Source organism: Protopterus annectens, chromosome 1.part2 (assembly GCF_019279795.1).
Source record: "Protopterus annectens isolate FY-2018-M chromosome 1.part2, PAN1.0, whole genome shotgun sequence".
NCBI classification, from domain to species: Eukaryota; Metazoa; Chordata; order Ceratodontiformes; family Protopteridae; genus Protopterus; species Protopterus annectens.
Window position 1 is genome coordinate 737,799,701 of NC_056727.1, and position 25,911 is coordinate 737,825,611.

Here is a 25,911-nt window from a genome sequence, read left to right on the forward strand (position 1 = left end):
CCCCAAAGTATAACAAATGAGCTAGACTAGACAGAAATTATATTTCACAGGAACATGTGCATTTAACTGAAAGATTTGACACACATCCAATAACTATTTCAGATCATATGCCAGTACCAGCTAAGATAAAAAAGCAGGGTGATGAAGTAGAAATGAGACACTAGTGCTTCTTGAGTTACCTGTTAAAAAGAGAGGGATTTCAGGAATAGGTATTGGAAATTATTTGGGAGTTATTAGGGAAGATAGAGATTTATTCAGAAGTTATAGCTAGTGAATGGGATAAATGAACATGGAGTTTAAAAATAGGGTAGAAATAATAGAAAAAGAGATATGGTTAAAAATAAAAAAGATTATTTAGAGGGGCTTACAAAGGTTAAAGTATTGCAAAATAAGGGGCATCTCATAAAACACAAAGAGGCACAAATGCAGAGTCTTAAATAGAAAATAAAGGGGTATTTTGGATAATATGAATGAGTTTAGAAAGACTGATTTTAAGCAATTACTTTTTGATAATAATTCCAGAGCACAAGAACTTTTAGCACAATGACTTAGGCAACAAAAAGGAGAAAGGGTTTTTGCTAAACTTAGGGGCCTACAACAAGAAAAATAACCAGAAATCCTGTAGAAGTATTAGACATATTTCGGAAAGTTTATGAAAATTTGTATAAAGCAGAGGAATGTGGAAATCAAGAAAAAGCACAAATGGAAATATCTATGGATGACTTAGGTATGTCCAGGTTAGAGGTAGATGAGGCTCAACAATTGCTGTTAAGATAGGAGATGAGATAAAAACAGTCATGTATAATCAATCTACAAGAAAGTGTCCAGGAATAGATGGCATTTCTGTGGCAGTTTGGATGATAGGAGAGAAGAAAGTGATAAAGATGTGGAAAGTTTTGTTTAGCAATATTTTAAAAGGAGAAGAAATGTCAACATAATGGAAAAAAGCTGTGGTGGATCTAATACCCAAATATGGTAAAGACCCATCAGACCCAGTTTCATATAGACCCATTTCAATTTTAAATCATGTTTATAATGTGTTTATGTCTATAATAGCTAAAAAAAGACAAATGTGTTGCCGAAATTGAAAGCTATGAATCAATGTGGTTTTGTGGAGGGGAGGAAAACATTCTTACAACATTAATAGAACAATGATGATCCACAGGGAAGCAGAATGTAAGAAAATACCACTGCTGTTAATATGTCTTCATGCAGAGAAAGCATTTGAGAGAGTGAGCTAGGATTTAATGAGTAGGGCAATTGAAGAATTTGCATTCCCTGATACAATAATAAGATTAATTAGGAGAATATATAACAGATTGGAGGCAAAAATTAAAGTAGAAGGTTTCCTCTCTGATAAGCTTTGTCCCAACAGTGGGACCAGGTGTGTCGGGACAGAGGAACCAGGAGTGTCCTCTTTCCTGTTTGTTATTTGCACTGTATTTACAGCTATTGACAAAGAAAATAAAGGACTCAGAAATTCTGGGATATAATTGGTGTGGTAATCAAGAAAAGTTGGCTTTATTTGCAGACAATATTATTTTGTACCTGATAAAAACCAGAAAAGGACAACACAGTGTTGTGGAACATTCTGAAACAGTTTAAAGTCTTTTCAGGAAATAAAAATATTAAAGACAAAGGCTGTACCTTTCAGCAATGCCCATATTTATGGAGATATGATAAAGTGAAGTATTTAGGAGTATGTGTTAAAAAGGATTCTGTTATGGTAGCTAAGGATGTGTGGGAAGAGATTAAACAAAATATACTGCAAAAACTAAGAAACTGGAAGCTATTGTTTATGGAAATGGATAGCAAGCTACACGCACTGAAAATGTTTTAGTCTCTTTAGTTTTATATACAAGTCAGGCATATTTTAACAACCAGAGGAAAAGTTGGCAGTAATTGATAAAGAGCTGAAGGATTTTATTGGGGAGGGGAAGAGGTTAAGTTCCTGTGGGATAAGTTGATGCTTTCAGTAGAACAAGGTGGTTTAAGATTATCTGATTTGAAAAGACATTTGTGAGCTACACAGTTATACATAACATAAGCAGAAAGCTATAATTCAAAGTGGAAAAGGATGATGAAGTGGGGGAAATTCAAGAAATAAGGAGAGAGTGAGATTTTGGATGCAGATTAAGGTGAATAACAACAGCCATACATGTTATATTCTTAAAGTAGCAGAAAGTATTCTAAGAGCTAAGTCAACATGAGAATGGAGAAAGTCGAGTCTACTAATAGGGATGACTGCATTAGGGGTACAGAGAGCAGGCAAGAGGGGACTGGAATTTACTGGAGAAAACTGGTAGAGGAACCTAGGTATTGAGAGTAAATAGCTAGAGAGGGAAAGGTAATAGAGTGGGAAGAGGCTAAAAAGACATTTGGACTGCAGACTAGAGACTGTCTTCCCTATCAGGGATTAATGTCAGAGTATAGGCAAAGAGACAGGCATAGGAGAATCCTAAGTGAAACACCTGCTGTGGTAGAACAGAAGCTGCTGTTAAAAAAGAGATAGTTATTAAGGCATATGAAATATTGCACAATAACTACAGGAATCAGTCGTCGGAGGAGTGAGGAAGTTAGAATAGACTGGGAGACTGGGAAGAGAGATGGAATAAATCAATTTACAAGAAAACAATGGGAGGACATACATATATATATATATATATATATATATATATATACACACACACACACACACACACACACACACACACACACACACACACACACACACACACACACACACACACACACACACACACACATATATATTTATTTATTGCTTATTTAACATTTGTTTACTGGGAAAGTCCGACTTGGAACAAAGCCAATTTTCAGAGGAGTCCCAGGCAGAACTGCTCCAAACACATGTCTTTGTAACGTGAGAGGAAACTGGAGCACCCAGAGGAAATCCACACAAACACAGGGAGGACTTGCAGACTCTGCTCAGAAGGCACCCAGCTGAGAATTGAATTGGAAAACCTGTTGCTGTGTGTGTGTGTGTGTGTGTGTGTGTGTGTGTGTGTGTGTGTGTGTGTGTGTGTGTGTGTGTGTGTGTGTATATATATATATATATATATATATATATATATACATACACACACACACACACACACATATATATATATATATATATATATATATATATATATATATATATATATATATATCAAATATGCAGCAAAGTCTAAATGATTTAGGATTTTTGCTTGGAAGTGTTTGCATAGGTATTTTTATTCCCCAAGCAGACTCCAAAATTTGTTTCCTCAGGTAGATGGCAAATGTTAGAGGTGTGATGATTAAGAGAGAGGCAACTGGGAACATGTTTTGAGAGTGTAATGAGTTGTCCAACTTTAAGAATTCCCTATTGAGTACCCTGTCAGAAATATTGGATGAGCAATGGGTGTAACTAAGGAAATAATTTTTTGAGCAGAGATACAGGATCTGAATTGCCTAGACGTAGTAAGGCCTAATTACATTTAATTCTGGTAGTTAGGATTAAATGGCATATAAAACAATGGAACTTGTGGGAGCAAAACATGCAGAATAATGTTTTGGAGGAAGAGGAGGTTTAAGCGGAAGCAGAAATTAACCAATTTATATAATGGATTAATGATAATTATATAAAAGAATATAGGTGATGTATAATGTTTGCATTTGTGAGCATGTTAACATGGTTTATTTTTCTTTTATATATAAATGTGTGTCTGCCTATGTATTAAGTGATAATTCATTAAATGTGTTAAAAAAAGTAGTTTATTGTGATATTTGGATTTGCATGCTTAACAATGGACAATTTATTGGAGGCTGAATACAAGCCCTGATTGTCTGACATGAAGCAAGTTTATTTGTACTGTATAACTACATGGCTATAAAATGGTTATATATACTAAAAACTTACACCAACCACTATAGCTTATTTCAATGGCACTCGGTATGTCTTTGAAATGAATGGTATTCAGTGCTATGACTTTATGTCATTCATTTTGCCCTATGGCACATAAATTGTCAACTGACAGGCAGTTTTGTTTGTCTTCTCCTCATTGTAATAATGTACTCCATGTTATATCCAGTATAAAATTAAAAGGTGGTCTCTGTATTTGGCTGCTGTCTCTTTCATCTATTAATAGTCACTGTTTTAGTGCTATACTGCATTGCTTTGATATGCTTATCAAGAAAGACAGCAGGAAGTTTACTAATAAACACAGCAGCAGCAGCTTTGACTCTCTAGCCACACTTCCAGTCTAAGTCACATCAAATGGCATACCTGAGGTGCAAGAAAATCTTAGTAAAAAAAAAAAAAAAAAAAAATTGTAAGTTGTGGCAACATCCTGTAAGACATGGTAGGACTTTCTCCACACTTTGTTTGTTTGTGTCTTTCGGCTTTTCCCGGCTAGGGGTCGCCACAGCGGAACTCCGGTCCGCTAATGATTGGCAGTTGATTTTTACGTTCCGGCTTGCCAGACCTGATGCACAACCTTCAACGAAGGTACACCCATTCACACATGTCTCCACACAGAAGATGCTCTAGCTGAGAATTGAACCGGACAGTGTCTTACTGTGAGGCGACAACGCTACAGTGTTTTCACATATTCTTTTCTTGTACAAGGAATGGCTCAACTTTTGAGTTTAGAGTTTAGCAAGCAGGTAGTAAAATGTTTCTTCTAAATCTTGCAACCTTTTAAGAAAAACTATGTATCCTCTACTTTATGAAACATGTACTTGCATGGAACATAGTTGAAGAAATGTGTTGAAAGTGAACACAAACCATGTCAAGATAACAAATGTTTTAAGCTATCCTCCCATCTGCATCCGTTTACTCCTTTTACCTTGAAAAGGTCTGCATGGCTTTCATCAGTTATGAAAGCTATAGGAAAGGGCTTGCGCATGTGCATATGGTTGAATTTCTCTAATGTGTTTGTATCCAGAATCTTTCTGACAGTGTGTACTGAACTTAATAGCTGCATGAAATTGGTGCTGACAAATCTTCCATTTCAAATGGTACCATGAATCTCTGTCTTAAACCAAGGTTTACTTGTTTGGATAATATCACTGAAGCCTCTGGCAGGATCTCCTCAAGAAATACTGGGCACCCACTTTAAGTGCTTTTAACATGCATTTTTGTCTTGGAGTTCCTGCAAGTTCACCAACGTTAATGCAACTTTGGATTGTATGTACATTACCGCACTAGTGAATGCATTATATATTTACATTTTATATTCACAATTGAGAGGTTTCATTATAATATATCCACTGAGGGTCTATATTAAAATCAGCAAACACTTAAAGCGACAACTGATTTAGCGACCTCATGCAAGCGAAAGCTTACAATCCCGAACACTTGGAACAGCAATTTTTTTCCCCAGGGAGAAAAAATAAAATAAAAAACTTCAAAACGGCTAGACAGGGGTCCAGGGAAGTAAATATTTTGGGAAGAAATATCCAGGGAATTGTTATGGCTAGGCTTTTATAGGCCCTATAGCCTAGTACCAACCTATGAACATTACACAAAGTGGGGGGCTGTGCCCCCCCTACTTAAATATACCAACTCTGATATTGCACTACACGGAGGAAAATGGCAAAGTAACGGAGGCAGCCAAGTAATTATTTTCCTAGGGAAAGAAATCTCTTATGCTGGTTCATGCTTTCAAGTTCAAAACACATTTGAAGGATTGCATCTTCGATTATATAATAGGAACCCTGCACTGACACGGAGGGGCCCTGTAGTTGGACTGAACTGGATTTCAATCACAAATGCATAGCAGGGAGGGGGACCTGCAAGTAATGGAGGTGCATGTCTTTATAGTCTGTATAAATGTGCATGTTTAAGTATAGTATACATTACTAGACACAAAAATACAACTGGTGTAACATTTTATTCTATAGATAAATCAGGCAGTAATATCGAACCACCCACAGTTTCTCCAGCCCATTACATGTACCTCAAATATGGGGAGAAATCTTACCAGTACATAGCATACCGACATACTAATTAAACCAAACTCAAGACTTATACTTTCCCAACATAAAACATTGCATTTATGAACTAAATTAGAAAAAAATGATAAGAAAAAATGATCAGTGGAATAGCCATGATTGGTGCATTGAAACTTTTAAAGAGAAACAATGCACCAATAAAAAGCATGCAATACCATATCAAGTGCTCCTTTGTACCCAGCCATTTCAAATGACCATTTGTGGTGGTGGGTCTTCTGGGGAAAATGATCAGCTTCCCTTCTTCCCTCATCGCAGAAATAAGGTCCCCTGCTTATTCCAACAAGACAGAGGTCTACAACCCAATGGAGAAAGTGTACTTATATATGTAATTCCTTCTACACCTGCACACTAAACCTCAGCCTCACCCCAACCTTCTAGAACTGTCCTCCCCAAAACTTCATCCCCCAACTCAGATGAAGATGGGAGCATCACACAACAAGACAATGTAGAATATCTAGGTAAAAAGATGCACTTTACTCGCCAAAAGGCAAGACAAGCTACAAAACAAAAACAGACTGAGGGGATATAGAGAATTGGAGATACCACACTCTGATGGTACCATGGCATTAATCCACAGACTTGTGACACTTACCTATTCCACAATGATCTTGCAAAATGTCAGCAATCTGATCAGTTACTTAGATCCCCCCCAGCAAGACTTATAGATGTGAAAAGCAGTCATCACAAAAGGTCATTGATGGAAGTGGGGCTTTATGATTGCCAGATTTTGTGGGATGCAAACCCTTTAAACAGTAAAGTATACATATAGCAAACAAAACAAGAACCCCCAAAAACAGGGTAAAAAAGCAATGAAAATAAAATTGCAAACAGTCACTGAGGACGACCAAGAGTAGTACGGTGAATCAACCAATTTTAACTTTAACAGCAGAAATGACTTAGCGCTTTCACCAGTACAATGCTGGCTTCTTCAGAGTCATTTTTACACTCACAATTAAAACACTTTTTTAACAAATACCCCATGACAATAGGCTGACATCATAAATATAACAACCAATGAACATCCTGTTCTAATGTTTAAATAATCCTTGTAATAACCTAAACAGTAAAGTTCACATTATACCTAACATTCTTCATAAAACAAACACCAAAATACTATAATAAAAATGTATATTAACACAATATTAGTCGTTAATAAATCTCTCTTAAATCTAAATCTGATTTGATTTAAATTTCAAAATAGGTTTCAAAGACATACTGTCATTAAGACCAGGATATCTCAGGGCATTTAGCCTAAGTTGCCATTCTGCTTCCAAAACAGCAACTCTGTTAGCTACGTCACCTCTCCCAAATGTAGAAACACGATCCACAACAAAAAACAAACATTTGTTAAAACTAGAGCATGTTGTATATAATGACTAAAATTTATTATATTTCCAAGATGACTGAAATTTTAAATGATGAGTCAACATACATGAGGGTATCAGCAAATGAAGTTAATAGAGCATATGCTACAATAGATTTGTTTTTGCAGGATGCGTTGTATCAAGGAGATATTAATGAAATTGAGTTTAACTACCTCATAGTAAGATTTCCTGCAATGCCTACTTTATTTGGTATCCCCAAAGTTCATAAAGGAACTGACAATTTGCCTTTTAGGCCAATTGTTGCGGCTAAGGGTTCAAAGACAGAACCACTTGGGGCGTTTATTGATGTTCTATCCAAGTCTGCTTTAAGTGAAGCAACACACATTTTGAGGGACTCATGACATTGTTTAGAGAGACTGAGGGAAGTGAAAATTAACAATTCCAGTTTTGTTTTCTTAACAATTGATGTGGTTAACTTATTTTCTGTTATTCCTCACCAAGTAGGTTTAGAAATGTTTTATGATAGTCTCCACGCTAGTGTGTGTGTGGATAAAAATTGGATTAATTTACTTCAAGATCTCATGGAATTGGTCTTAAAAAGTAATTTCATTTTGTTTGAAGGTGAGGTGTTCCAGCAGCTTTCTGGGGTGGCAATGAGGGCAAAATGTGCCCCGGTATTTGCTAACCTAGTTTTGTTGGCATGGGAAAGGCTTTTTGTTTTCCCCTCTAGGTTCAATGACAATATTATGTTGTATAACAGGTTTTTGGATGATCTTTTAATTTTATGGAAAGGTGATGAACATATGGCGGTAGAATTTGTGGATTACTTGAATAGTACCACCAATTTTTTTCAAGTTCACATATGAGTGGAATGAGGATGTTATTAACTTTTTGGATCTAACTATTAATAAGACCAATGAAGGTTTTTGAGTACTATACACAGGAAGGAGAGTTATTCCAACTCCCTGTTGCATTTTGGAAGTTGCCACCCCTTTCACCAGAGAAAAGGTGTAGTGAAGGGGCAGATGGTTCGAACATCTAGGTTAGTTAGTGATGATGACATGTTCAGGAAGGAGATTTTCAAGTTGATTGGGATGTTCCTGGAACATGGATATCCTCTAAAATATTTACTTAAAATTAAAAAAGAAGTGATGAGGAAAAGGGGAACAGATTTCATGCCAATTTTGAATACCAAAGCCCAATTAGGTAACATTGGTAAGAACAATAAGAAAACTGGAACATTTTTTGTTTTAAAGTATAACAACAGGGCACCTGAATTGTGTGCCAGTTTGAGGAATATATGGAAGTATTTTTTAAGTGATGAAACCAAGGGAATCCTAGGTGGTGAACCTGTGATTGCTTTCAGTAGGGGTGATAATTTAAAGTCTATTTTGGAAAAAGAAGTTAGGCCACACAACTAATCGTGTATGAGTAAATATGGGGCATGCAAATGGTGTAGGTTTATTAGTGAAGGTTCTTATCTCTGTGTTTTTGATTATAACTATACTATTGCCTGTCCTGGGCATTGTAATTGTAACAGCAAAAATTTAGTGTATGTAGCCTCTTGTATGTCATGTGACGCATTTTATGTGGGTATGACCACTCGAAGATTAAGGGATAGAATATCAGAGCATGTTAGATCTATTAGGAAGAAAGATATGCACAATGCACTTTATTTACACACTACAACATGCTCTAGTTTTAACAAATTTTTGTTTTTTGCTGTGGATCGTGTTTCTACATTTGGGAGAGGTGACGTGGCTAACAGAGTTGCTGTTTTGGAAGCAGAATGGAAACTTAGGCTAAATGCCCTGAGATATCCTGGTCTTAATGACAGTATGTCTTTGAAACCTATTTTGAAATTTAAATCAAATCAGATTTAGATATAAGAGAGATTTATTAATGACTAATATTGTGTTAATATACATTTTTATTATAGTATTTTGGTGTTTGTTTTATGAATAATGTTAGGTATAATGTGAACTTTACTGTTTAGGTTATTACAAGGATTATTTAAACATTAGAACAGGATGTTCATTGGTTGTTATATTTATGATGTCAGCCTATTGTCATGGGGTATTTGTTATAAAAGTGTTTTAATTGTGAGTGTAAAAATGACTCTGAAGAAGCCAGCATTGTACTGGTGAAAGCGCTAAGTCATTTCTGCTATTAAAGTTAAAATTGGTTGATTCACCGTACTACTCGTGGTCGTCCTCAGTGGCTGTTTGCAATTTTATTTTCAAAGTATACATATAGCATGTATGCATCACACTAACAAATACGGTGTAGACAAGTCAACGGTTATATATATTCATCTAGGGCACAACGCATTTGCAAGAGCAGTGTTGAAATTACAGCAGTCAGATTCAAAATAATACAAGTTCAATGCAGTTCTCTAGGCAATGATTCATGTAAGTAAACCACTTCATCAGCATTAAGCAATTTAACTGCAGTAGAGGGTATTATTTGAAAAGTACATTTATCTGTTTGAGTTATGTTTGGTGGAAGATGGCTCTGTTCCAGACTGCGGATTTACATTATATTTTAACATTTTTTGTCCGAATTCATGGCAGTCAGAAAGCTTCATTTCCACCAATCTTTTGGATAGCTGGCCCTCACTTTCAAGTCAGCTATAAGACTCTAAGAAGGAAGGTGAGAGGCAAAGAAAATGAAATACACACACACACACACACACACACACACACACACACACACACACACACACACATGCACACGCACACGCGCACACGCACAAACACACACACACACACACACACACACACATATCTATAGTTATATTAATATCTTTCTATATGTATATACATGGGTGTACTAAATTTAATTGAAACACTCAAATGTCGACATTCACAGCATCAACCAGAAAACATCGACTTTGCAAATGTTAACACACTGCTATACATTCACCAAGCAACAGCCTCGGTGCATGTAAAATTAAAACTAAAAAATACATTAAAACAAAATTTGGTTGACTAAGCAGATTGCCAGTGGGTATGTGAGATGGCAAAATTCGCAGTGTTAAGGAATGATGTCAGAGTTAGTATATATAATTAGCAGGGTGTGGGGAGATACAAGTGGACTTTCCCTCTGCAAAACATTTTTCTTTTAATTACTGTTTTTTTTACTTTAAGTTTTGCCTGCACAGAGGTTATTACTCTTTGCATGCATAGTAGTGGGTCAATGTTTTTATCATGGTGCTTTTCAGATAGTTACAGATTTATAGTACAATAATTGCCTAAGATATGATTATATTTCCACACGTTTTACCTTAAGGCAACCCCAGAGTATGAGAACAGGCTTTTAATTTAAACACAATTTACAGAAAAACAGTCACCTGTGGAACTTTGTTGGAAGACTCAGTGTCAAACAAAATGAGGAACTATGACCTATACCCTCTTCAGATAATGCGTTTTAAATATGAGTGATTTAGTAAGCTCTGTAACACTGCTTTGCAACATCTATCCAAGTTCACAGTTTGCTACAAAACCTTGGCATTCTTTCACAGAATTAATAAAGACAGATGTTCTTCATGTTTCACTGTTGCAGTCATCATATTTGGGTTATCCCTGCCAGGGTAGCCCTCGGCCGGCCCGAATACCAGAGGCTTAGTATTTTTGCGTCAGTTGCTTTCGCTTTAGGACTGACGTCAGGTTGTCAGTAGTATAAAGTAAGGCAGCCGACGCCATTACATCAGTCTTTCTTGCCATGGAGCCCGAAGCAGAAGCAGTTCACATGAGTGCCGGTCAGTCGCTACCTAAGTTTCATCTACCGAAATGAAGTTGAAGTCTTCTAAAGCTAAGTACCCCATTGGGGATTCTTTTTTCTTGCACTAACCAATGTCAGAAAAAGTTATTAATTGTCTCACCTGTGGAAAGCAAACACCACACTGAGACTTCCATTCTTACTGCATCACTTGTTTAGGCCTAGGCCACAATGTCCCCTATTGTTGCTTCTGTGCTTTGTTCAATGCCAGAACTATCCATCATCAGGCCCTTATTGTAGCCAGATATTTTCACTTACAGTCCTTGAATTCTGATATGGTTTCAGTAAGCCATCTGACAGCAGATCTTCCAAAAAAAGTAAAGATAAAGACAGAGACAGACCGCACAGGTCTAAACCTACCGACGATGCTTCTGTTAAGATAGCCGTCAGTTCTACGGTCCTCAGTGAGGCACTTTCGGAGCCCGTGATACCCACTTCTGTGGACTCGCAGGCCACTAGCGAGACCCTTTCAGAGTCTGGTATGCCGCAAAACCCTTCTTTGACTAAGGATCCTGTGGTCGTCTCTACCTTGGATGGGTCCAGAGCTGCTGAGCAGGCACCGGCTTCCAAGGAAGTCCTTTGCTCTACCGATTCTCAACACAAACCAACATCTTCTTTTGCGACTACCATTCTTTCAAAAACGACTGAGTTTCTTAGGCCCAGGGTATGAACCACACCCAGGAAACCGATGACCCACTCTAAGGCACCTGCTTCCTTGCCTCAGTCTCAGATGCTTAAAATGGCAGAACACCTTATCATGCTAATCACGAGAACCCAAGCTACCCCCTCCAAAAGGAAAAGAGATCTGTCCCCTGTAGTTTTGTCTGAACAAGAGTCAGATGACTCTGATGCATCTGAATATAAAGACATGCAACCCCTCTCTACTTATGAGGATTCTGATGCAAAGGATTCCATCCCTTCAGCCTCTCCCCCAGAGGATTTTTCCTTTGGGGAAACCCTGCATACCTTAAGGGAGCATTTCCAATGGGAGAGTCAAGACTACCCTCAGTCAAAAAAGAGTCTCAGGGAATTCCTAGATCTTCCACAGCACAGACCCTTGGCCATCCCCCCCAGTTTTGGATGTTGTGGAGGATGTTTTCCTGGAATCCAGCTTGACTCCTGACACGCTCCCTCTTGCGCCAAGAAAACCAGACAGGTACTATATAGTTCCTGACTGACACAAATTTCTTTTTAAAAATCCTACTGCTGACCCTGAGGTAATTTCTCAAGGGCTTAAAGGGATTAAAGCAACCTCTGCTAAGAATCCCACCCCCTCAGATAGGGATTCCTGAGCACTAGACAGATGGGGTAAACAACTATACACCTCAGCTACTCTTGCTATCAGGGCACTAAATTGTCAGTTCCAGATGCTAAAATTTCAGCATCATACCCTGGAACTCCTCAAACAAAAATGTCTTCCTTTCCTGTTTTGGCAGAATCTAAAGAATTACAACAGTTAATGCATTCTGCAAGTCAAGTAACTAAACACACCTTGCACTGTGGTTTTGATGACCTAGAAGCTTCTTGCAGGGCAGCAGTCACTGAATCTGTCATTAAAAGGCATGCATGGCTTAAGGAACAGCCCCTGCCAGACCATGTCAAATCTAAATTGTTGGATGACTCCCTGCACAAAGACAACTTATTTGGCACTAAGGAAGAAGAGGTCTTAAGAAAGATGGAAGAAAAAGCAAAATCTATGCAAACAGTTAAGGATTTCTTACAGGTCCAGCCACCCAGATTCAAGAGGCATTGTCCCACCAAACACTGGTCCTTTCCTGCTCCCACCAAGCAAATCCAGCCTAGGCCCCGGGGAAGCAGACCCCCAGACAGCAGCCACAGGGAATGCAGAGATCTAAGCAGTGGACTACCTCCACTTCAAAACCTACGCTACCCCCTTATGGTAAGAGCTCACAATGACTCACCTCCCCAACCCCTCCCTCTGCCCACTTTCACTTACCCCTAGGAAGAAAACTCTCCTTTCACGCAAGCACCTGGGCTACCATTACTAACGACCACTGGGTTCTGAACATAGTGTCTCACGGATAAAAAATTTTCCTTCCACACCCTTCCAACCCCAAAAGGGTTTCCAGATTTACCACCAAACCAGTGGGCAGAGGCTCAAAAGCAATTCCTTTCCTTGCTTTCGATGAGGGCAGTAGAGCATGTTCCTGCAGAACAGATAGGCCAAGGTTTCTACTCCAGACTTTTTCTGGTGCCCAAAAAAGAGAGCATCTAGCACCCCATCCTCGATCTATCCATTCTAAACACCTTCCTGGTGATCCCAAAATTCAAAATGCTCACCCTTCAGCAACTGCTACCCATGCTTTCCAAGGACGCTTGGCTAGCCACCCTAGATCTAAAAGAGGTCTACCTCCACATTCCTATCAGGGGATCATGTAGGAAATATCTCCGTTTCAGGGCAGGATCTCAACGCTTTCAGTTCTCTGTTCTTCCCTTAGGCTTATCTGCTGCTGCTAGAGTTTTCACAAAATGTCTGGCTCCAGCCATTGCCTTTTGCAAACAAAGGAATGTCCAGATTTACCCATACTTGGATGACTGCCTTATTCAGGCAGACAGCCAGTAAAAGCTGCTCAAACACCTGGCTTTTGTAAATACCCTACTAACCTCCCTAAGGTACACAAACAATGAAAATAAATCCAAACTGGTGCCCACAAAAAGGATTATCTTCCTGGGAGTAAGTCTGGACACAGCATCCCAGATGGCATTCCTTACACCAGAAAAACAAATTTTCCTGACAGCCTACTTCTCTCAACTAGCTACCAGGCCCCAGTTATCTGAAAGGAAGTTCCTGCAAGCTCCTGGGTTCATGGCATCTTGCATACTTCTCATGCCATATGCCAAACTGCATATGAGGAAACTTCAATGGTACCTAAAAAGCCTCTAGTGTTGACAAATGGAAAAGGTTCTGCAGCTGGATCCAGGCTAAGGGAGCCAATATGGCACAGCCCTCCCTCCCTCTCATCCGAGATTACTTAGCTGACCTACTACACAGTGGCCTCTCTTTCTCCCCTAAAAAAATTAATGCATCTGCTATTTCTGCTCATTTTCCCACTGAGCAGCCCCTTTTCTCACACCCTTTGATCAAACAGTTCCTAAGACAGGCTAGCAACTTGAGGTCACCAAGAAGGGCACCAACCCCAGCTTGGGACCTTAACTATGTACGTGAAAAGGTCACCCTGCCCCCTTTAGAACCAGCTTTTTCTGCAGAGCTAAGACTTCTCTCCTGGAAGACAGCATTTCTTCTGGCCATCACTTCAGCCAGAAGAGTCTCTGAGTTGCAAGCGCTCATGGCTGTGGAACCCTTCATCATCTTCCATGCTGACAGGGTATCCCTCAGAACAAACCCATCCTTCATGCCCAAGGTGGTGTCCAGTGTGGCTCTCAACTAATCCATTCATTTGCCCACCTTTTTTCCTAATCCCCTAGATGTGCACAGACATCTCAGATTCTATCTAGACAGGACTAAATCCTTCAGAAAGTCTGGTCAATTGCTGGTTAGCTTTGCTACAGGGGCAGAAGGCAAAGCCATCTCCAAGCAAACCATTTCCAAATGGATAGCACACTGCATCCATTTCTGCTACAAGCAACATGGAAAGCCTCCCCCCAAGGGGGTCAGGGCTCACACCACCAGAGCAGCCTTCACCTCTGTAGCTTTCCTCAGAAGAGTCCCCACCAGGGACATCCTGGAGGCTGTCACCTGGACATCTGTTCACACTTTTACCAAACATTACCACCTGCCTCTCATCTCCAAATCCAGGGCAGGGTTTGCCTCTGCAGTCCTGCAGGGCATCCTAGCCAGCCCCTTGTTTCTTTGACTGCCTCCACCCATTTCCTCAGCTTTGGGAATCAACCCAAATGTGATGACTGCAATGGTGAAACACGAGGAACATAGTACAGTTGTGTACACTTACCATAAATGTAGATGTTTGAGTGTATTCACTGTTGGTTTCCCTCCCTCCATCCCCCTTTCTTCTCTTTCCTTACTAAGGGACACATTGGTATTTACTTTCTACTGTTGGGGTTCTTCCACCAGACCCTGGCTCCTACTTGGGGGTTCCTGACAGGTTAGGGCAAGAAAAACTGATGTAATGCCATCGGCTGCCTTACTTTATACTACTGACGACCTGACGTCAGTCCACAAGCAACAGCAACTGACGCAGAAATACTAAGCCTCTGGTATTTCGGACAGCCGAGGGCTACCCTGGCAGGGATAACCCAAATGTGATGACTGCAACAGTGAAGACACTCAAACATCTTTATTTATGGTAAGTGTACACAACTGTACTTTCTGCGGCTTTTATTTGTAAAGATGTCAGACAAGGTGGGTAGTGTTGGGTAATCCTAGGATGTTCAAGTTGGAGTTTCAGTGTTGACAGTGGAAACTTTTTGTATTAAGAATGAGAAGCAAAACACATCAAGGATGTTTTTCATTTTTTAGATATGGAACATCTTCCAAATGGACAACAACTAGTGTCTCTGGAAAAAAATGCAATGGTAGTAACTGAACATACCCAAAACAGTAATTAGTACAAAGTTTGAGGAAAAACAAAACATTGGAGGTGGTGTACATAATGACTGCCAGTTCAGTGTGGATATCTTGTATTAGATACTCAGATCTGATGTTCTATAAAGCAGAAAAACTGCACAGCCGCTTAATATTACCCAGTAAAAGTTATGCAGAGCACATTCACAGGCTGAATTTCTTATTAATCTGTATTTGTCTTTCTCAGAGGTGTGTTCTAAACCGTATAATTCTACAGTGAGTCATGGTTAAAATGTTGCTCAAAGTTACTCAGCAGTATATATATATATATATATATATATATATATATATATATATATATATATATATATATATAGTAAATTATAAAGTCATATATTTTTGTTGCAGTCAGTATTTTCTCAAGTTATTTCCTTTGTATGCGCTAAGTTTCTGTTTTTCTTCTTTTTTCTACAGCTACATAAGCAAAATGAGCACTGCATAGGAATGGAAACTGGATGATGAGATACATGCAAGTTCTTCACATCCTGCATAAATATACTGCATCTCCAGTGTGTATATTGGCCTCTGTACATTTTAAACCTAGGGAAACATTCATTTCATTTTAGCCATTGTAAATAAATGCCAAAACTTTGCTACAGATTATTTAAGCATCTGCTAACTGTTGGAAAGAGACTTGAAACATTGATGTTTTCAATATTTGCCTTGTTAAGAAGGTGAAAATTGAATATATTTTGCAGAATGTTTTCTTTGCATTGTTTGTAGATCCTGGAATACTGATTTGTACTTTTAAAATCTGAGCTGAAACAGTTAAGTCTTTGTCCATTTATTCAGCAATATGTCAGTAATGGCATGCATGCCTTTAGTTATTTGTTTTTATTGATAAAACATTTCCAAATTAATTATTAGCTTTCCAGTTTGTTTAGTAGAAAACAGAAATGTTTTCTTTATTATGATGAAACAGTAGATATCATTCTGTATTTTAAGGGTAAAAAAAATGATAATAATGTAAAAGTAGTACTTCATTAGATAAGATCTATCTTCCTGGAGTGGAACAGATAATTCTTATTTTTTCTGGGTACAAACCTGGCTTAATAATTCCTGTGCATCTCAGATGAACAGAACAAGTCATGAAGGTAATGTCTGCAGTTTATTCTTACCGCTACAGAAACAGCTCACATCAGTTCATCTGTCAGCAGGAAAGTCCCTTTCTCAGCTCCAGTGTGGGAATGTTGTTCAGTTGTTACTACACTTATGTGATACTAGAACAGTAATAGCATTGGCTTTGATCATTTTATTGAATAGCATCATGTTTGGCCAATAAATTAATTTCTACAATTTTACTGATCATTTTATCATGCAAACTTTTATAATTATTTGCATTTCAGACAAACATACACTCAAGAGACTTAATGTCCCTATGATAGCCATCTCTCTCTTTTTCTTCATCCTTTTATATTCAAACAGTGACCACTGACAAATAGCCATGTTGTAACTAATGAGGTGCTTCTCTTCTTACCTTATATTATGCCAGATACTTGCAGGGTCCCATAACAGGGAACGTCCCCCTCCATTAACCTGACTAATTTAGTCTTATCTACCTTCCCATCTAATGTGGCTCATCAGCTGTTTGCCTTGGTGTTTGACAACTCCCAAATGGTTAACACCAGATATGTCTAAGAGTTACAATTTAACTTCATTGTAGGACCTTTCCTCCAGTGCGTCTCTCTCATCAAGGTGAAAAAGTAATCACTGTACAGAGAACACTAGATATGGGGTAACCCCTGATCAGAATATCAGAGACATGTTTAAGTGAGCAGACAGAGTCTGTCTGTTATTTAATAACTAGCTGCAGCTGCAGTGCTTTCTCCTGCGTTTAATGAGGGCAGATGTTCTTCGTGTTTCACTGTTGCAGTCATAACTGTAGGGTACTCCTGCCGGCAGGCAGCCCGAGGTCGGCCAGAATATCAAAGTCTGGGTCTGGCGTTGGCTGTATCAGCAAGAACCCTGACGTCAGAACGCATGGGTATAAAGCCGACAGCCGACGCCATCTTCTCCAGTCTTTCTTGCCATGCGGTGCAAAGCACTTCGCTAGTTGTTGGTTGGCAGGGTTGACTGTTGTTCAGTAAATGTATTTTGTTTTTTAAAAATTTTAACAAATGAATTAGCATTACTAATCTTCCAAGAGTTTCAGGTATTTTCCAGGTGACAGCCTACCTTTAGTATAGTGAGTAAAGGCAGAGTTTTGCAAAAAAGACAGACTAAAATAGAATTTAGATAGGTAGATTGTCAATTTATTTTATTTAAAAAGACTGACAAACACATAGGCAGATATGTAGATAAATAGGTAGACAGAGAAATACAGTGATCGATAGGTGGCTAGATGAGATAGATAGTTAATTCCATTTGTTAAAGTAGCTGCCACCCCATTAAGCTTTCTGCACCTTGGAATTTTTCTAAAAGATGGAGAGTATTTTCCTATACAAACAAAATTAACAGAAAAAGTGAAAATCACTTGTGAACATCTATCAAACTATGCTGCTGTATCATTTTGACAGGTATAGAGAATGTGTAAAAAGGCCTGGTGTTCTCCCTAACCACCCTCTTGAGTACTTCCTTGTTTATATGACTAACTGTCAGCCCACATAACTGTATGTTGTGATACAGGTGTCCCTGGTTCTGTCGTCGTTCACTGTGAGGCAGTAACCTACACTTGTTGACACAACGTTATGATTATTGCTGCCAAATTTTCACTTCTCTCAAATAAGCTAACTGGATGGTTACAACTGTCCTGCACTGCAATCCTAGAAGTATACCTCCCAACCTCTTAGAACAAGAAATCTGGACAAAGCCTAAAATAATGGGGAGACTAAGGAACAAAAATAGGGACAACTTGTAAATATTGCTCTTATAAACTTAGATACATGTTTCTGAAGGATAGGAAGTTTGAAACTCAAATGTTTGTCATTATTTAGTGACTTCAGTCCCCAGGAATTTTCCAGAAAAATGCAAATATCATGCGGAACAGACTAAAAGTATGAGGGAAAAATCTGTGAAAATCTGAGCAGTTGAGAAATATGCCCCAAAGTGTATGATCAACATAACAGGCACATCATAGCTTTCACTTAAATCAGAAATCATACTTTGCAATATATTCCACTTTCATTCCTTTTATGGCTGCTCCATTTCATTCACCCTAATGCTAAAGCTACCACCCAGTGATTTCTTTACAGCTTGGCCCTTAGCATGTTTTTCTTGATGCCTTACCTGAGTCCTATGGTCAGCATTGTGGTTTTGTGTTTCTATTAGAAAAGCTGATCTAGAACCATCAACCAGCACAAAACAGAAACAATAGGTAAAAGTAGTTGCAAAGCTTCATGAAGGCTGCTCCCCCATCTCATGTAGCCCTTGAATGCATAAGACCACCACCTGCCCTGCAGCTTGATAGCTTGTACTGGTGTTTCTACCATGCTAAATCCATTGTCCGGCCCAGTCTGAAACTGTACAACCTGTAGGCCGCCTTTGATTATTTCACACTGATAAAACCCTACTCACCTTACCAGAACCAGTTTCTGTTGGTAATGGCAGCTGAATATCCAAAACATGCCTGATGCCTGACTGATCTTGTACAGGTTAATTTCATCAGACTGAAGACTTGAGTTTGTGAATACAGCACTCTAGATCAAATAATTCATGCATTCCTGAAACCCACTTTTAATTAAACTTTGGATCGTGCCTCTAAGCAAAGCTCAACTTGATTGTTTCCTTTTCATAAAGGCATAAGACATGCCGTCCACCAAACATCTGCCTCTTTCCCAAGTTCTTCACTGCTACTATTTTCTTAGCAAAAATATGAGAAAAATCAGCTATGTTCTGCAAAACTAAAGAAACATAAACAAACCCGATTTGCTTTTTATTTCTCATCTGTCCCTGTTAAAATCCTGACTTTTTAAACATTAAAAAAAACAAGGGAGTTTCTTTTATCCATTGTTTCTCTGCACTGCATTGATGTACTGTGCAAGCATGGACATGCAAATCCCATATGCACATGCAGTACATCAGCCTACAGAAGGCAGGGCTGAAGAAGAGTAAAGTGATGTTATACAAAGACATTATTTAAGAAAGGTAAGCACATTTTTTCTTAAATAATGTCATTGTATAAAAGCAATAATCCATTCCTCTGTGTGGGTATGTCATGATTTACCCAGGTTAACTTTGTTTAATCAATTGGGCTTTGCCCTCATGATCAAACCACATCACCTGTGGAAAATCCTGATATACCCACAAGCAGGAGTGGATTATTGCTTAATTCTACAATAAATCTTTAAGCAAAACATGTATAATCCAATCCCAGCTGATTTATCACATGAGATAAAAACCATTACCTTGTGTTAAATGTGGGGCAAACTCTAACACTCCCATACTTATTATAATCTTCTTTGAGATTACATAATTTCAAGGTAAATAACAAATGTTACTCATCACTCCTATACAGTGAACTAACTGGAACAGGGGGATTTCATTTAAACATTCACTGACTGCACAAATCCATAACTAATAACTGCTTCTCACACTGACATGTTCTGTGGCTTGCAAGTCAGTGCTTGCTCTAACCTGCTAAAATTTTTGATTTTGTTTGATTCCCAGTTGACTGTTTCCATACCATGTGCTAATGTTTTCCTTGCACAATGATCCATGAAACAATGTGGTGCCTTTTCAGCTGTGGATTTGCCATTAGCCAATCTGACTGGTAGTGCACATCACATTAGTTTTGGAGTTCTCAATTTTATGACTAAATATTGAGTTTGTTAACCTAGACCCACTCCTAGTAAAAACTATGTAAGCTATGCCACCACTAATCAGATGTTTGTACATCCATTGCTGATCACCTCAATTTTGCTATTACTAATATCCTCAAACTACTATAGTTTTAAAACATTACTATTCTCACTCACATTAACCCCAGCAAAACATATATATCCATACCATACAATTCATCCTGCACCAACTGTGGTCTATCTTTATGTAAGATTGTGTGCTCTGTAAAATAGTTGCCTGGGACAAGCATAACGTTCAGTCCCTGTCATGTAGGAAAAGCAAGGCCTGTAATATGTGTACTGTACCTGTTTCAAGCTACCTATTTTTAAAACATCTCCAAATGCCCTGCATTTATCTTTATTTTTATGTTGATATTTTCGATTGTGTCTGTTCATCTGTTAACAATGAAAAAACTGTTACCATATTATAAGAACGAGGGGATCAGTTGCTATGTGAGTCAGGATTGGGTAGTGTGTGAAAGCTGTCTGCCTGCACTGTAAGGAAAAATATAATTGGTAAGAAATTTCCGTCCATGGAACAAAGGTGTTTTTTGATTTTTTTTTTCTGGTGTTAGGATGGTTCTCCAGACTGTATGCCCACTGATCATACTGGCAGGAGAGGAGGAGCACTCCTCTTTTACCACCATTATGCAGTTCACTGCTGCTATCCTATAGGTTATGCCATCTAGCCCATCTGGGACTGCACTGGTGCTGCCGTGGGGAGCTGCATACAGTCGATGGGTGGAGGCATTATACGGCTAGACGGTTGATATACAATCTCACTAGATCATAAAAGGAGTCTTGTGTGATCTCATTCTATTATGTTACTGGGTTCATGAATCAGAAAGGGCTTTGTGTACAATTTTATGGTGCACATTACCTTGTGCGGTAGTGTAGAGTTTTTATGAATCTGGCCTCTCAAGACAACATTGCAGTCAACATGCAGCATTAACATTTTACATGGTAAAATGTTCTTTTCTTTTCACTTATGAAGACCCCAGATTATCTTTACAAAGACACAGTTTAGTTCTCTTTTTTATATTCCTTCTTTCCTTCTTCTACCCTTCTTTCCTTCCTCCCTTCTTCCTGTTTATTAAAATATTGCACTGTCTGGTTCAAATGCTATTCACAGAGACAATCAAGGCCATCAAAGTGTCAGTGAATATACAATATAATCTATATCAATTAATACACAAAAGCAGTATATGTATAACTTGTAAATGCCATACCATACAAACAGATGTGGCAATCCCCAAATTTAAAAGGGCGATAGATCTTTCTGGAAAACTGAAGCATTGGTAGTTTATGGTTATCTATACACTGGTACAAAGTTTTTTGATGGATGTATCTCAATCAAAGTTTAAACAAAGCATGGTTACATAGACATACACAATATACAAAAAAGTACTATGTGAAACCTTTTTTGTGGAATGAGGTGAAAGAAAGAAAGAAAGAAAGAAAGAAAGAAAGAAAGAAAGAAAGAAAGAGAAAAAGCAGTGTGTGAGTCAAGAGATGGAGCTTTGTTAGACGGAAAGTAAAATGAGTAGGACATATGGGCTGTATAGTTTGGACCATATGGAACAAGTCAGAATGGTAATCTCTGAAACAGGCAACAGTTTTGAGGAAAGGCCTATGTCTACAAATTTATTAATATGGGATATTCTTTTCTAGGTAAAATGTTGTGGATGTTTTAATACAGATTCACAAAAATAGACACACTTTAAATGACTAGAAAACATATTTTTAGTTTCTCTTTGTGTTATTAATGGTAGGGGAGACTTTATTTGGTTACACTGTTGAAGATGTGGATGTGAAAATTATTTTCTAGCAGTTTGCTTATACAGTTCAAACTGGTCACAATGACAGTTCTAAATTCTGAGATTCATGAGTCCTGGAATAGTAAGACTGGATATGCAAAAATGTGGACTTAGTCCAACATCATTATATGCCTCGGGTATTCTATTTTCTCTGAAGTATGGTGATCTTGAGGGTAGTACATATAAGTAGTGGAGGGTGGTGTGGGGGTGGGAGGGCAGTGCAGCTACCCCAACAAAAAAGGTAAACAGATATTGTTGACATTTGCTGTTCACCTTTAGTTTTGCTGTTTTTTTTTAATAATTCAGAGGCCTGTAATTACATGTTTCTGAATTACAAGAGGGAGTCAATGGGCACAGACAATTTATTATCCAGATGTGCACTCTTATTTGAATAATACACTGGAATGGAACCAGCTTCCTTTCATTTACTGCACTTTTGTGCCAACAAATATAACTCACATTAGCAAAAACATCTGCAAGATTTTGCTTGGCATTTCTCATAAATAAAATAGTATTCTGCACCTCAGGGTACTTAACATTACTTATACTTCTCTATAATTTCTTTTTGTTAGGCTATATAATACTAGATTTGTTTGATTGTGGATAGTGTAATAGATGCTGGACTGCTCTAAGTTGCAGGGGCATCTCATGCTATTGGGCTGCAGGACTGCACCCCTTCCAGCTGTAAAAAAATAAAAGAAATGAAAAGAAAAAGAAAAGAAAAACAAACGCGAGTCGTGGAACATCTCACATGCGCGGCATTGCATTTCCCAATATCTGAACTGCTGGTGAACCAGCCTGGAGCATGCACCCAAATGAGAGCAGTCCCAAAGCAAGCAGACACACACACACACACACACACACACACACACACACACACACACACACACACACACACACACACACACACAGCCTCCCTCTGAGCCCAAATATATTCCTTAGTAACATCCATTGTATTACCTGAGAGCAAAGTCCGTAAAACAAGAGCAGTCCCAAAACAAGTGCTTCCCACGAGAGCAGAGCAAGCGGGGTGCTGCCCAGCTTGTGGACATTGCAGTCCAATCCCCTTCCATGCTGAATGCTGTCTTCCTAATCCAGACTGCTGGTGAGATAGTCTGGAGCATGTGCACAGAATCCAGCATGGAAGGGGATCAGACTGCAACGTCCGCAGGCTGGGTAGCACCCTGCCTGCTCTGTTCTCATGGGAAGGACTTGCTTTGGGACTGCTCTCATTTTACAGACTTTGGGCTTGGGTAATTCAACAGACATCACAGACTTTGGGCTCAGGTAATACAACGGACTTTACTAAGGAATATATTTGGGTTCGGAGTGTGTGTGTGTGTGTGTGTGTGTGTGTGTGTGTGTGTGTGTGTGTGTGTGTGTGTGTGCAAAATGCCCCAGGTGCTATATGGTGGTGGGTAGAGAACAGGCTTGAACCCTATACCTTGGGCCCAGGTGGCAAGAGCCTGAATTTCCTACCCACCACCATTTGTAAAAAATTTGCAGATTTTTGCCTCATATTTTTTCTGTTCTGATGTTCATCATGTTTCACTGTTGCAGTCATTACTCTTGAGTTATCCTGCTGGCAGGCTACCCTCAGTCGGCTAGAATTCCAAAGTCTAGGTCCAGTGTCGGTTGCTGTCACCTCTTCCCTGATGTCAGAGCGCCACTCATAAAATCTGTGGTTTCTGTATTTTTGTATTTTTACACAGGCAATAGTACAGTAATAGCATTGTTACCTGACAACTACAGGTTCTCTGGTTTCATTCTTGGCTGGGGTGCCTTCTGTGTGGAGTCTGCATGTCCTCCCTGTGTTTGTGTGGGGTTCCTCTGGGTGCTCTGGTGTCCTCCCATCTTACACAGACATGTCTGGAGTGTTTCTCCCTGGGCTTCTGCTGAAAATTGACTTTTGCTCCAAGTCAGACTTTCCTGGTTAACAAATGTTAAATAAATAAAAATGACAAGCATTTGAATTTCAGACTTCATATTCTTCAGAAAGTACATGGTAAGACAAAACCTTTTATTTTAGCAATTTTCTAAGTTTATAAGATGGATATTTGAAATTTGTCCCTATTTTTGGGACTGTGTTCCCCCATTATTAGCTTTGTCCAGGCTTTTTGTGCTAAGGCTGGGAGCAATGGTAAGAACTGAATTCACTGAATATGTTTGGGGGCTGTATTCCCCCATTACTGGCTTTGTCCTGGTGTTTTTTGCTAAGAGGTTGAGAGCTATGGGAATTGAATTCACTGAATATGTCTGGGGGCTGTATTTCCCCATTATTGGCTTTCATGTGTTTTGTGCTAAGAGGTTGACAGTTATGGTGAGAACTGAATTTACTAAATGATAGTTATTTAAGTTTCAGTCTTCCTCTCTTTCACAAAACAGTTGATTTGGCATAGTGGTATGTTGTTCTGACTGTTTTGCACAGGGTCCTGGGTTCAAGATTTGGCAGTGAAATGTATGGTGGTAACAGAGCATTTAATTCTAGCAACTTTCCAACATTATACAAGCAATGTTTAAAATGTGTCCCTGGTTTTTACGCTTTTGCCCCCCAATAAATGTTGGCTTTCTCCAAGATTTCTTGTGCTGCAAAGTTCAGAGATAGAGCTGAGTGTTGAGTAGATTTTACAAGGAGCTGAGAGCTGCAGGGGAGCAAAAGTTTAGTGCTGCTTATGCTGAGGCTGCTTACATTGTTAATAGAACAGCAGGTAGTGTACTTGCTTTTGATGCAGAAGGCTGTGGGTTCCACTCCCACAGTAGGTAGATGCAGTCCTTTTTGGTGAAGATACCTAGTAGCTATGAACCTGTTATCAGTTTGCCATCCATTCCCTATTGCAATATTACTAGCTTATAATTTTTTTAGTGTAACATAGGCAATTTATTCTTCAAGGGCAACAGGCACTTTATTTGCAGATGAAACAATGAAATATAAAGTGTTTGCTAGCAGCAACCTCTTCATTAGTTACAGATCTCTTTAATGTGGAATTATTTAGATGACCTTTACTTTTTCAGAGATTGCGCATGTTTACTGATACTGGTGGACTGTAGAAGTTTGAGTAGACTTTTATGATGGAAATGTTCTGAATTGGGCAGTTTTTCATTATTGGTGCATGCATTTTGTTTCATTGTTTACTGGAAAAAATGTTTAAAACAATAAATTTAAAATGCCCTCTAAAACTGTACTGTATTGTACAAGGAATATAATTTAATACAGCCTGGAAGGTGTATCAAAGAGCATGTGTATGTTTCGTGTGCAAGGGGCCTGTGATTTGAAAACAGCTCAAAGTTAATCTTTATCTGCCACTGGCAAAATGTATTTTCTTTGAATGTGGGTTTCAATGCTGTTTCAATGAATGTGAGTTTCAAGGGCAGAGAAGTTTTAATGCTAAGTCTGTTTTCATTGTGAGACTGCATTGCTTTGTTCAGCAGATATTTATTAGTGTTTGTGCTGTAAAATACAAAATAAAACTTTCAAATGAAGTCCAAATCATTGCAGAAGTAAAGCAGTATGCACATTAGTGTTTATGGTAAAGGGGATGAAATAGCCAAATAATGGTTCATGGGAATGGCCGCAGGGGGAGGCTCCATTTGGCCATGATTTTGTAAGGGGGGAAGGGTGGCAAACTCAAAGACAGCCCCGGCTGAACTATACC

General features: G+C 38.7%; 1 protein-coding gene across 1 annotated transcript in view; it reads left to right on the forward strand.

Annotated features, from left to right (window-relative positions):
- Nucleotides 1-16,964, forward strand: part of CNIH3 (cornichon family AMPA receptor auxiliary protein 3) — a 1,634,537-nt gene extending 1,617,573 nt beyond the window's left edge. The window contains exon 5 of the mRNA XM_044058844.1: nucleotides 16,081-16,964. Within this exon, the coding sequence (XP_043914779.1) occupies nucleotides 16,081-16,108 (28 nt within the window). The 3' untranslated portion in view covers nucleotides 16,109-16,964. The remainder of the gene's footprint in view (nucleotides 1-16,080) is intronic.
- The last annotated feature ends 8,947 nt before the right edge of the window (nucleotides 16,965-25,911 follow it).